The sequence below is a fragment of the Symsagittifera roscoffensis genome, chromosome 2, assembly GCF_963678635.1.
Source record: "Symsagittifera roscoffensis chromosome 2, txSymRosc1.1, whole genome shotgun sequence".
Taxonomy (NCBI): Eukaryota; Metazoa; Xenacoelomorpha; order Acoela; family Convolutidae; genus Symsagittifera; species Symsagittifera roscoffensis.
In genome coordinates this window covers 12,174,472-12,187,114 of record NC_087063.1, presented here as the reverse complement: position 1 = coordinate 12,187,114, position 12,643 = coordinate 12,174,472, and the positions used below count along the sequence as shown (strand labels likewise).

At 35.4% G+C, this 12,643-nt stretch overlaps 1 protein-coding gene across 2 annotated transcripts in view; it reads left to right on the top strand.

Moving 5' to 3' along the window:
• LOC134839403 (uncharacterized) overlaps nt 1-12,643 on the top strand; it is a 44,329-nt gene that overhangs the window by 5,966 nt on the left and 25,720 nt on the right. The window contains exon 1 of one of the 2 annotated variants that reach the window (XM_063854939.1): nt 4,550-5,712. The exons of the other annotated variant lie outside the window; for it this stretch is intronic. Within the exon in view, the coding sequence (XP_063711009.1) occupies nt 5,640-5,712 (73 nt within the window). The 5' untranslated portion in view covers nt 4,550-5,639. Of the gene's footprint in view, nt 1-4,549; nt 5,713-12,643 lie in introns of those variants that run through there. 2 annotated transcript variants of the gene reach the window in all.

Genomic DNA, 12,643 nt, shown 5'->3' with positions numbered 1-12,643 from the left:
TTTGGCATACTATCTTCGTTGAACTAATATGGAACTATTTATAGGACGGATGAAATCTCGGTTACGCGTTAATGGCGCGAAATATATTGCGCGTTAATTGCCCCAAATCGGCCAAAATGGCAATTTTAAACCCCCATAACTTTACAAAAAACGATCATAGGTGAAATATCTTTTAAAATTTAAGCTTAAGACAACAAAAGTTTTCGAATGATGTAAAAACAACCTGTCAAAATAGCTAGCTAAAAAGTCGAAACTTGTCTGAAGAAAAAAAAACCCACCCCGAGCACAAATATTCCGTTACTTTCGTTAATAAAGTCCGAACAATATTTTTTTTTTCAAAATCGGTCAAAAACTTTGTTCTTCTTTTGCCAACAACTAAATGGCGTACACAAAAAGTAGCCGGTATACTCAGAAACTACCACCTGATACAAGCAGTTTTGTTAAATCGGAGCTTTAATGAAAGAAAGGGGGTAGTTGTTTGCTTGAACAAGACTGCTCGTATCAGGGCAAAGCCGTAAAACTTCCAACTGCCTTTTAATGTGTATGGAGCAGTAATAGCATGGGAAATTTAAATATGTTAAAATAAAATGTGTTAAAATAAAATAAAATGTTAAAATATGTTAAATTAAAATATGTTCGGGGGTAGTTGTTTACTTGAACAAGACTGCTCGTATCAGGGCAAAGCCGTAAAACATTCAACTGCCGTTTAATGTCTATGGAGCAGTAATAGCATGGAAAATGTAAATATGTTAAAAGAAATTTAATTTTTTTTCTAAAAAAAATTTGAGATTTTTTGTGAAAACATTCACCCACTCGCCATATTAAGTACAAAATGATAGATTTTGCTCTTTTAAACAAACTAATTTTGGCATACTATCTTCGTTGAAATAATATGGAACTATTTATAGGACGGATGAAATCTCGGTTACGCGTTAATGGCGCGAAATATATTGCGCGTTAATTGTCCCAAATCGGCCAAAATGGCAATTTTAAACCCCCATACTTTTACGAAAAACGATCATAGGTGAAATATCTTTTAAAATTTAAGCTTAAGACAACAAAAGCTTTCGAATGATGTAAAAACAACCTGTCAAAATAGCTAGCTAAAAAGTCGAACCTTGTCTGAAGAAAAAAACCCACCCTATTCCGTTATTCCGTGAAGAAAAAAAATCCACCCAGGGGCACAAATATTCCACTTTTTTTTCGTTACGAAAGTCGGAACAATAAGTAGGTCGAACTTTTGGCTGATCAGAATGCAGCAAAATAGATCCGTTCAATCATTAAGGATGCAGAGGTAAGGGCGTCATTCTACCCTAAAATTCAAAATCTACCCTACGGAAAAGTTATGCAGCCTCTTTGATATGGCGCGCAGTAATCAGTTTTAGAAAATTAACCTCATATCGAGTCACCACCTATTCAGTTTGGAACGTAAAAAGGATTTGATAAAACAATCTAAATTCAAACAAATTTGATTTGAAACTTTTATTGGATACCATTTAATAAGTATCAGAATCCAGAAAACATCGGCAAAAGAAAACAAGGATAGCCGGTTGCTGTGTAAGTAGCACATAATGCTCCAGCCATACTCATAAAAAAAAGTTTTTTTTTTCGTTTCTTCTTCTCATAGTAGTTTCTTTTTCAGTGCGTAGTGTGATTCAAGTACTATACAAATGCGTAGAAAAATACTGATGTAGACATAATTGGTAAAAGTATAAAAAAAATTTTTTTTTTCTAAAATTTTCTAATTTATTTTTTTTTTCAGAAAACCTTTATTGACAAAAAAAATAGTTAAAAATTTAGTTTTTGTATAGTAAAATTAGGTATTTTTCAGCCTAAAAAAGTAAACTATCATATAAAGATTGTTACTCGATGCCTTTACTCGCTCAAAAGTGTACCGAAAAAAAAATAAAAACCCGTTTTTCTCGACAATGGGAAAAACTTTCAATTTTTTTACCGTCTATCGAAATACGACTGTAAGGGTTTTAATATGGACAAATGACTTCAACCGGTCAGATAATTATTTGTGATACCTGATTTTGCGTGGGACAAAAGAGAAAAAAAAACACTAAAACACACCCGAATCCAAAATTTCTCCCCATTTTCAATGAACGGAACAAAAAGAATTTCTTCATGATCAATTGTTTGGCATTTTTCTTACGTTATTGTTCCGACTTTCGATACGAAAGTAACGGAATATTTGTGGTCGGGGTGGGTTTTTTTTCCTTCAGACAAATTTCGACTTTCTTTTCTAACCTTTTTTGATGGGATTTTTTTATATCATTCGAAAGGTATTGTTGTCCTGAGCTTAAATTTGAAAAAATATTTCACCTGTGATCATTTTTCGTAAAGTTATGAGGGTTTAAAGATTGCCATTATGGCCATTTTGACCAATTTGGGACAATTAACGCGCAATATAATTCGCGCTATTAACGAGTAAGCGAGATGAGATTTAATCCGTCTTATAAATCGTTCCAAATTGGTTGAACGAAGTTTATTTGTGATGATTGATTTGTTACAAGGAACAAAATCTATCTTTTTGTACTTTATATGGCGTGTGGGGGGAAGATTTTCATAAAAAAAATTCATATTTTAGAAAAAAAATTTCATTTTATTTTATTTCATTTATTTTTTTTTATGTATTACTGCTGCTCAATAAACCTTAAAATGCAGTCGGAACATTCAGGGCTTCGCCCTGATACGAGCAGTCTTTTTATTATTCCGGACAAATAACGAACTTTCTGAGATATAAACGCATCATATAAAACGCAATTAAAACCATGACATTAAAATATTGGGGAAGAATTGTATGACTAGCCTTCTTCGTTGTATGGGATTTCTATGTCTAGCAATTTTACATGTTAGGGAAGAGTATGGACAAATTTTTTCCATAAGGCTAGAGAGAACACAATTGTTCAGGCCTGTAGGTGAAAATTTGATTTCAAAACTCTCAACAACTGGATTTTGAGCTTTATCTCTGCCTTACAAAAATTTCCATTCATACAATTATCATATATCTGCAGTTATACGAGTAGCATGTTTGTTATATTGGAGTCGACGGGCGGTTTACACATTCGAGAAAATTGACGATCGACATTTTTTTGCGCCTCATTGAAGAATTTGAAATCCTGAGTTCAAATTAAAGCAATAATTTATAGGGTCTACAAAACAATAGAATGCTTCTTCGATCAAACTACAGGAATAATTTTTGCCCCCTCCCCCCGTGTAGTGGAGTGATGCGCTATGTAAAATGCTCCAAATTGCACGAAAATACTTAAAATTTTGTGCATAGTTGGCTTTTTGTACCTTCGGATAAATTCCGACTTTTGACCAGCACGTTAAACAAAACAAAATGAGGCCCTGAGCTCAAAATTTTACGATCAATCCCAAAATATTTGCGATCTTTTTAAAAACAATTTGTTGATTTGAGAATGCAAATTTAGCTAATTTTTCCGATAAAAAACCCTTGACTCTGAAACTTGGCCCTGTTACAAGTAGTTTTGTGTATCAAGAATGTATAAATACGTTTGTGAACAGGGGCGGATCTAGGATTTTCTTTTCTCGAAGGGGGTATAGGTTTAGTCCATTTGTTTTAGTTCGACGTAGTTCTTTTTCCATGCTCTCCGAAAACACTAAGAAGACCCTGTTTTGGTCAAATTGTTTGCGCCGCAAGTATATTTTGAAAAAAAAAAACAGGCCGAAAAATGCATTTTAGGCATTTTTTGGAGTAAATGGAGGTCTTAAAACAATACCAAATAATCCTAAGCCATCTCCTAACCCCCCCCCCCTCTCCCTCAAATCCGCTACTGCGCGGAAACATTTTGTACCCACTCCGTAAACGTTTTAAATCAACCAGAAATTTCGTGTTGGCATATCACAGAGTTCATTTTGGTTTGTGCTGGAGAGAATAATGTAATTTTTTTTCCTTTCTATTTACTGTTTCGTCCCCTTTGTGTCAACCCATCAATTTTTTTGGTGGCATTATAGTGAAAGTTGATATGTTCAATTGGTTTGGTTATTCAATGCAGACGTCTCATTTTCAATTAACAAAGCAAGACCTTCAGGCTTTACCGTATATCAATAGAAAAATGGGAAGCTATGAGAATATGAGAACCTCGCCTCGGAAAAACTGAAATAATGTGATTAGAATTGGAGGGGCTGATTTTGATTAAATTTTTGGTCTCTCTTGACAAAAGTTTCAACCGCGGGCTATTATCGTGTACAGAATTTCAAAAGAGCTCGAGGATGGAAACAAATGCACTATTCGGTTTATCTTTTCATTGACGTACATAAATCTGACTAGGTATACATATAAAGCTGATATTGATTGCAAATTTGCAGCTTGCACTTTTATTCCCTGTATTCAATTCAAAAAATATATATCCAAATAACTTAGAACTGATAAACAACTATTTTTTGAAACATTTTTTTTCTATTTGGAAGATTTAACTACATGTTGATCATAATTGAATACGTAAATGTAAGGCAACAATAAAAAAGGCATTAGTTCAATTTTTGAGAATTAATACCACCTGGTAAAAATAAAGAAAAACGGACAAGACACTGTTTTAGACATCACACTATTCTAATCGATAATATATTGGGAACCAACTTTAATCCAAATACCGTATTCTGTATGTTGATGAAAGTATGAAAGTTGGTTTTGAATATTATACCTATAAAAAGCGCGTCTTGCTTAAAACATCCTATTCAAAATTACTCCTAAAAATCATTAAACCATTTATTTTATATTGCTAGACAAAATACTTCAGACAAAATCATCATATTACATCCAAAAACGAGCCTCGCGTTCATATAGCTCTGTGGCGTTCCTATAAATCATTTGGGGCAGAGTAAGTTTTTAAAAAATCCGAAAAAATGTAAAGGTAATTCAATGCCATACGCCTCAGCGCCAATCGGCCATCCTTTCATTAGTGGTTCACAGCAGACCCTTGAAGCAATCTGTAAGAGGGACTATTCTCATTGCAGAAAGATCGAATTTTCAAAACTAATCAACTGAATGCGGATAGATGATTTTGTCTGAGAATTCGGGTTTTCTCTCTGGATAAAAATATTGTTGAAATGCATTCGAAGTTCTCATCTCCTATTGGTTGATTTTTTCTGAATGAAGTGGAGCTATAACAACACAGGAAAACATTTTTTGTACAAAACGTGAGCCATTTACCAATTGGTGTCTATGTCGTAAATATTTTATTGCCTTTTACAAAATAAAAGTCAGATTCCCGAAATTTTACTATTTATATTTCACTTGCACTTGTAAAACCCCGTTCACATATTTTTAGACGGCAATTTGAATTTAATCACCGGATATAATAACTCATTACCAACCCTGATTCAGATTTTAACTTCCCGTTATCAAATTGTTTCGCTAACAAAGCATAAAAATTGAATGTGTTCACGACGCGTGATGAACTGCATGTAAAGGAGACTAAAGTAGCCCCAGTGGAACAGAATATTTTGAGAGTTATCCCGCCGGTCTAGGCATTCTGTCTATTTATCTGGTTTTCCCACGGCAGCAGGTAGCCGTAGCTCTCTTCGACCAAGACCCCAAACTAATTTTTACCCCCCTCACATTGAATCCCTTCGGAATTTGAAGGAAAAAAAATATTTCGACTATCATAATGGAAATGGAACGGACAAATCAAATTCAGTTTGAGGACCACGAGATTCTGCTGGAAAAACATTTGTGTTCAGGTTTGTTAACTTTTCAACAGTTTATTTTCAAGTATAATTTTTGAATTAATTTTATGACTCTTCCAATACAAGAGGTAGTTTTCCATCAGCTTTTTGATATCAAAAGCACCTTCATCGTCACAACACAACAGAAGCGTATCTAGGATTTTCTTACCGAGCGGCGGCTTTTCAAAAAACTGTGGAACATTTTGTCGACCTTCTTTTTAGGCCGACCATTTTGATTTTCCGAGCTCTCCCAAAACACTATAAAGACAAACTTTTGACAATATTTTCTATGTCGAAATTTTGAAAAATCAGGCAAAAACATTTAGGCAAATTTTTGGAAGTGTTTGACGGAAAAAAATTGCGTGTTTTTGGCGCTCCCCTTTCAAAATTAATATTTATTCGCTCCTTTAGAAAAATTATTGGGTCATCAACCAAAAATAAATTTCAGAAAATGGTACTGAAAGGGGACTTTTTGTTTGGAAAGGAGATCGAATCCCTGAGAAAAAGCGTGAACCTGTCCCCCCGCCTCTCCCTAAATGCGCTTCTGCAACATAACGACACTGCTTTAAAAATATTTTTGACGAAATTATTTGTGAATTGAGAGAGACTGAAAAACTTTTTCTCCATCAAAACCCATCAAATATGATGGAAAAAATTGTCAATGAAATGAGTGGGATTGAAGTATTTCCTCAAAGCTAAGAAATGACAGCTACAAAAAGATCTCTCCTGTGAAAACCTTAGATTAGTTCCCCTCAGAAGTAGCGATTGATCATAGCCACGAGGCGTCGTAGGATTTTCAAAGACGCGGCTGGAGTGTCAAAATATTGGAAAATATGTCAATAATTTCAGGTAGGCAATTGATTTTCGGGTTCTCCAGAAAGTATAAAAGCAGAACTTTTGGAAAGGAATACCTTTGAAAGTTCTTTTTGAAAACTTGTGTCATACTTTAATTCAAATGTTAGGAAAATTTTCTTCTCTGACAACAAACTCTTCAAATTTATTGCTTTTTGGCACCTTTTAAACAATTAAGTTTTTTGTAAATGCGATTTTGTAACTGCCTCATAAGTTAACCCTGTGCAGGGACGGATCTAAGTTTTTGAAAAATTTTCGAAAATATTCAAAAAAAAATTGAAAAAAGCCAAAAAGTCTGTTTTGGAAAGTTTGACTCAAAAATTGAGTTGTTTTCTATCACAATTCCCCTCAAAGTTACAGAATATTGGCGTCCAAGGTTCCTTTACTAAAAAAAATTTGGGTCATAAAAACTGATCGGAAAACAGCACCAAAGGGTATTACGGGCTAGATGGTGGCCCATTTGGATCCTTTGGGTGGCGAAGAGATCGAGAGTGATTCATTTCTCCAAACAATTTTGTTTGCAACTTAAAAAAAGCACTAGTAAAGCATGTATACTACCCCCCTCCCCCATCCCACCTGCGATCCATAAAACTATCAGATTTTTTTGATAACAGGGACATTATCAAAAGTCTCTGACACAAATATGGCATGATGAAAGAGATGAATCTCAACATATGACACTTTATAACCAGCACTCAGTTTGAAATCAAGAAAAAACCCATAGATGCTTCATTTTTGCTTCATCTTTTTCGCTGGAAAAGCTACGCGCAGAAACAAGTCCGCTAGCAATCAATTTCGGTTTTTGCTAGAAGTTGTAATGACACAATGCTTAATACTATCGGCTTAAAACTTTCTATGCCGAAAATAACGTATTTTTTTGCCAATCTGCCAACCTTTGTATCTCATTTTGGACTGTTGGGTAAACGGCTTTTACTGTAAGCGTGTTTTTTTCCAAAAAAGAGTATTTATCTGATGATTGTCTTAAATTTGAAATTGTTTTAACTTGAAGAAGCTTGGTTGAATCAGGATAAAATCTGGAAAACACTCGTGTTCAGGTTTGTCCATTTTTCAACAGTTTGTTTTCAAATTAAGTTTTGAATTAATTTCACGGCTCTTTCAATACAAGAGGTAGATTTTCATCAGCTTTTTAAATTATCACAAGCACCTCCAATGTCACAACATAACAGAGGTGTACATAACATTTTTTAAAGGGGACGGTTTTTCAAACATTGTGGAACATTTTGTCGACCTTTTTTTTGTAGAGCGACCATTTTGATTTTCCGAGCTCTCCCAAAACACACTAAGACTGTTTGTATGGCCCCTGAATGTTTCGATTGTCCCTTAATCATATCGAATAGTTTTTGGGAAAGAAAATATAAAAAAAACTATAAATTTTGGACAATATCAAAAATTTATGAGTCGTACGAAATTAAAACGAGCGATTAGCTAGCCTCACTTCATTTGGAACGATTTTGTTGTGCGGGATAATTCGCCACGCAAAAATAGTTTGCATTATAATTTCAGCAAAAAAATCTTCAAAGCGTGCATAAAGTGGTCCAGTGCATAGCCAAAATTGCAATTTTCGAACTCAAAAAAATTCGCTAAAACGATTGGAGATAAATTATTTGTTTATATTTTGTTAAAGACTATTATTTTGATCTAAATTTTTGATTTAAATTTTGACATTAGTTTTTGTTATAAACTATTATTGTGATCGCTTTAAATTGACTGAATGAAAAACACACCAAGCATAAATATTCCGTTTTCTTCGAAAGTCGGAACGAAAATTAAAATGTGTCAACATTGATTCAACCTACTTAAAATACGGTTGTCAATTATGATTTTTTTTTTCAAATCGAAGTCATTTGAATTATTTTTTCTATTTTCGGGTCGTTTAGTGCATAAGACTCATAAGTTCTATCGACAAGCATATGGCCTTCCAATATCAGAAGGCATTCCTTTTTTGGCAAATTATTCACTTTTTATCTAGATGCGCATTATTTAAGCTAATAAGCCTGCTTCAGATTATTTTAAATTATTTCAAAAGTGGCTTAAATGACTGCTACGTTTTATTAAAAAGCAAAACAAAGCGCGTACACTCGAAGTAAAAATTAAGGCTCAGGACATTTTTTTGAAAATGACATATAACAGTTTTTAACAAACTTGTTGGACAACTTTTTAGTTTCTAGAAACTTTTTTTTTCGAGGTGCAATAAGATGGCGCTGAATTTGCGTTTCAACATTCAAAACAGTTTTTCAATAGTCAAAAAAGCAATTCAAACTGATAAATTTTTTCAGAGACGACCATTTTCTGAATATCTCGAGATAACTTGAGATTAATTTTTTTTTTCAACAATGATCTGCTAAGCATTTTCTCATCTCAAAAAGCTCATAAAACTCCGAAAAACACTTTTTGAATTATTATTTTTGAATTATTTCATTTTAAGTTCTTAACAACTTAAAATCTTGTCCAATGAATTTGTTTGAAATTATGTGAAAAGCTGCAATATAAACTTAAGTTTTTTGAGAAAAAATCATATTGAGCTTAATTATTTCGTTTTTTTTTCCAAAAGTTGGAGCAAGACCTTGACGGGCCGCAAAACTGGCGGAAAAAACCGAAAAAAAAACGACATTGCAGAAAATAGAAATTGAGATAAAATATACATTAAAAATTTTAACCCTGGACAGAAAACAATGCCTGACAAATCATATTTCTTTTTTCTTCCAAAGTCAAATTAATTGAGGAAATTATCGGTTTGATTAAAAAAATTCAGCTTAAGGGTCGCGTTTATCTTCGTATGCGGTTATGTGGGTTCAAAACAATACATCACAGTTTTGCTCAAGCTCTAATGATGGAACGACAATTTTTCCTTTTTTTAAAAAAACTATGTTTGTTAAACAGCCAATCATCTTAATCAACAGTTCAAAACGTTATTTTCCTCTTTTTCATAGTAAAAGGTTGAATGAAGTTCAAACGAGTCGGCTAAAATAGAAGTTTTTCTCTTATTTTGTTCAAAATTGATCTCTTGTGTTATTTCGAAAGCTGAATCAAGATACCTGAATCTAATTGATTGAAATTAATTTCTACGCAAGCATATCTTAACTAAACCACTATTCTGGGGTCGTTTTGGTTGTAGGGCCTAAGGTTATCAAAACTTTAGAAAAAGTGATTAGATTAGAAATCAGGCTTCATATTCTGAAGCTCAAGTTCTAGAATAATTTATTTAACGTTTTGTTAATTAAGGGTGTGGTGCGTCGTTGTTTAGTCTTAAACATGACGTCATCAGTGTGCTAGCTATTCGTGCTAAACTCCATTATCGGTCAAGGTCGTTACCGACCTGCCAATCCACTTGAACCTTAACAGCATGCGCTCTATTCATTCTCTGTTCAACTTATGAAAGATTTAAGTTGTATTTACTTCTATTGTCATGACATTATTTAAATACTAATCTATCTATATTATCTATATGATAACATAACAAGGAGAATTGATTCTTGTTTTAAAACAGTCTTTCGACGTTTCACATGGCGCAGCCAGCAGTTTCGACCTCCGAGGATCGAACTGACCTGTTGGGCGTATCCGTATTTTGGCATAAACCAACTGCGGACCCACCACATAGCTGGGACTCGTGGATAGGTCAATTCAACTTGGCAATTACTCTAAGAGAGAGATGCGATCCACGAGAGTTTTTAAAACCTCCGGGTGTCGTACACGACGATCCTGCTCCAAAACCAGAAGTTGTAGGGGCGGATGAAGATGCTGCAGCAATCGCAAGTCGTATTGCACGTAATGACGCAGCAGTCCGGAAAGTCACAGAAATGAATGAAGAGCGCCGGGCGAAAGGTCCCCGAGTTGCACCAGGAGTGTATTATTTCGAGGTTGAACAACGTGTTAAATCTCGCTTATTTTTCTCGCTCGGCTCAGAAGGGAGGAAAAGATTCCTCCAAAGTTATCCTCATGCAGATCTGAGTGAATTAACGTTTCGGGAATTCCATGAATTCTGTGTTCTCCTATTCAAAAAGGAGAAAAATTTCATCATTGAACGTATGCAAATCTACAACGCGGTACATTCAGACCGAGAAAAGTTGGAAGCATTCTATTTACGATTGACGGGACAAGCCGCCCTGTGTGGATGGACAATTGATCAAGAAAAGGAAGTTGTCAGAGATATCTTCATTGCCAAAATGAGATATAAGGATATTCAGAGAGAATTATGCATTCATCCAGGTGCCACTCCGGAGGATTCTCTGAAATCAGCTTTACTGCAAGAAAAGGGAGCACAGACGGCCACCGACTTGCAAAGGCAACTCGGGAGTTCGTCGTCGTCGGGCAATTATTCCCAGGCAGGTGCTACTATGGGTCGGAATTCCCGGATAAAACAGGAACCCACCTTCTCTGTCCAGGGTAAGAAACTTTCAGACAGGATTAATCGGGCCCAGAATGGTAAGAAGAAGGAGATCAACGAGAAATCGAAGTCATGTTATTTCTGTGGTAACAGATTCTCACCAAACCACAAGCAGAGTTGTCCAGCCAGAAATGTTACTTGCAGGAATTGTAACAAAAAGGGTCACTTTGCCAAATGCTGTAATTCTAAGAATGTAGCGAACGTGGAAGCTGAGTCAGATGAGACAGTGGAAGAAACATGTAATTTCATCACGTCCGATAGTGAGTCGGAATTCACTGTTTTATCTGTAGCAGCTGTGAAACCAAGTCTCCCAATTAAATCAGTGAAAAAGTTGGAGGTGGTCAATGCAGCCACGGGCAAGTTACGTTCCATCCAGATTACACTACGTTGTGGTAAGACGTTTTTCAAGGCAACAGTGGATACTGGGAGTCCAGCCTCCTTCGTGAATAAGAAGGCAGCAGACTATATTATAAAAACGGTTCCTTCAGCCAAGTTCTTCACGGTTCAAGAAAGTCCAATTGATACAGTTTACGTTGACTGTAATCGGAAGAAAATTGAATTGATGGGTACGTTGATTGTAGATGTATCATCTTTGGGATGGCATATCAAGTCTGCAAAATTCCTTATATCAGAAAATCGAACACGTTGTTTACTGGGTTTGGATTTGCAACCCCAATTGGGAGTAAGAACAACGCAAGTCAGACCAGATCGTCCTTTGGTGGGAGAAGTCTCCCAATCAAACCCGAATTTAACATCGGACTCATGGAAATCTCACTTTCACCAGAAGTTCCATCGGGTGTTCAATAGAATTGGCAAAGCCAAAAACCACAAAGTATTCTCTACGTTCAAGTCTCCACTCGTCCCCATTCAAGAAAAGGGAAGGAGAGTGCCGGTACATATTCAAGATAAAGTTGGTCAGGAAATTCAAAAACTCATTCATGAAGGGCACGTGGTTAAATTGAATAAATGTACCAGTGAGTATTTCATCTCTCCGATCGTAATTACGGCGAAGAAAGATGATTCTGTGAAATTAGCTATGGATGCTAAACCTATGAATGAACAAATTCATAAGAATCATTACCAAATGCCAAATTTGTTAGAACTATTGGACTCAGCCGCCCAGATAATCACGTCGGATATTTCAGGAGATGTTTGGTTTACGTCCTTAGATTTAAAATATGCCTTCAGCCAGATTCCGCTCAGTGAGGAAATTAGCCGACATTGCAATTTTAATATCGTCTGCGGAGAACAAACTGGTACGTATCGGTTCAAGACGGGGTTTTATGGTCTTACGGACATGCCAAAGGAATTCCAAAAAGCGATGGACAATACTCTCCAGGGTCTGTCAGGAGTATTTTGTTTCCTTGATGATATTCTGATTGTTTCGAAGGGCTCAGTCGAGGATCATAATATTCTTGTAGACAAGGTGATAAGTCGTCTGGATAAAGAAGGTTTTGCTCTGAAATTTTCGAAATGCGAGTTTTCCTTAAATCAATTATCTTGGTTAGGATACGATATTGATTCAGAAAGATACAGACCAAAACGTTCTAAGATAGAGGCAGTACTTGCTCTGGAACCACCAAGGACACTCAAACAACTCCGTTCATTCATGGGCATACTCAACCACCTACAACGGTTTTTGCCGAATCTTCAGGTCCATTCCGACCAATTACGCCCGTCACTGACGGC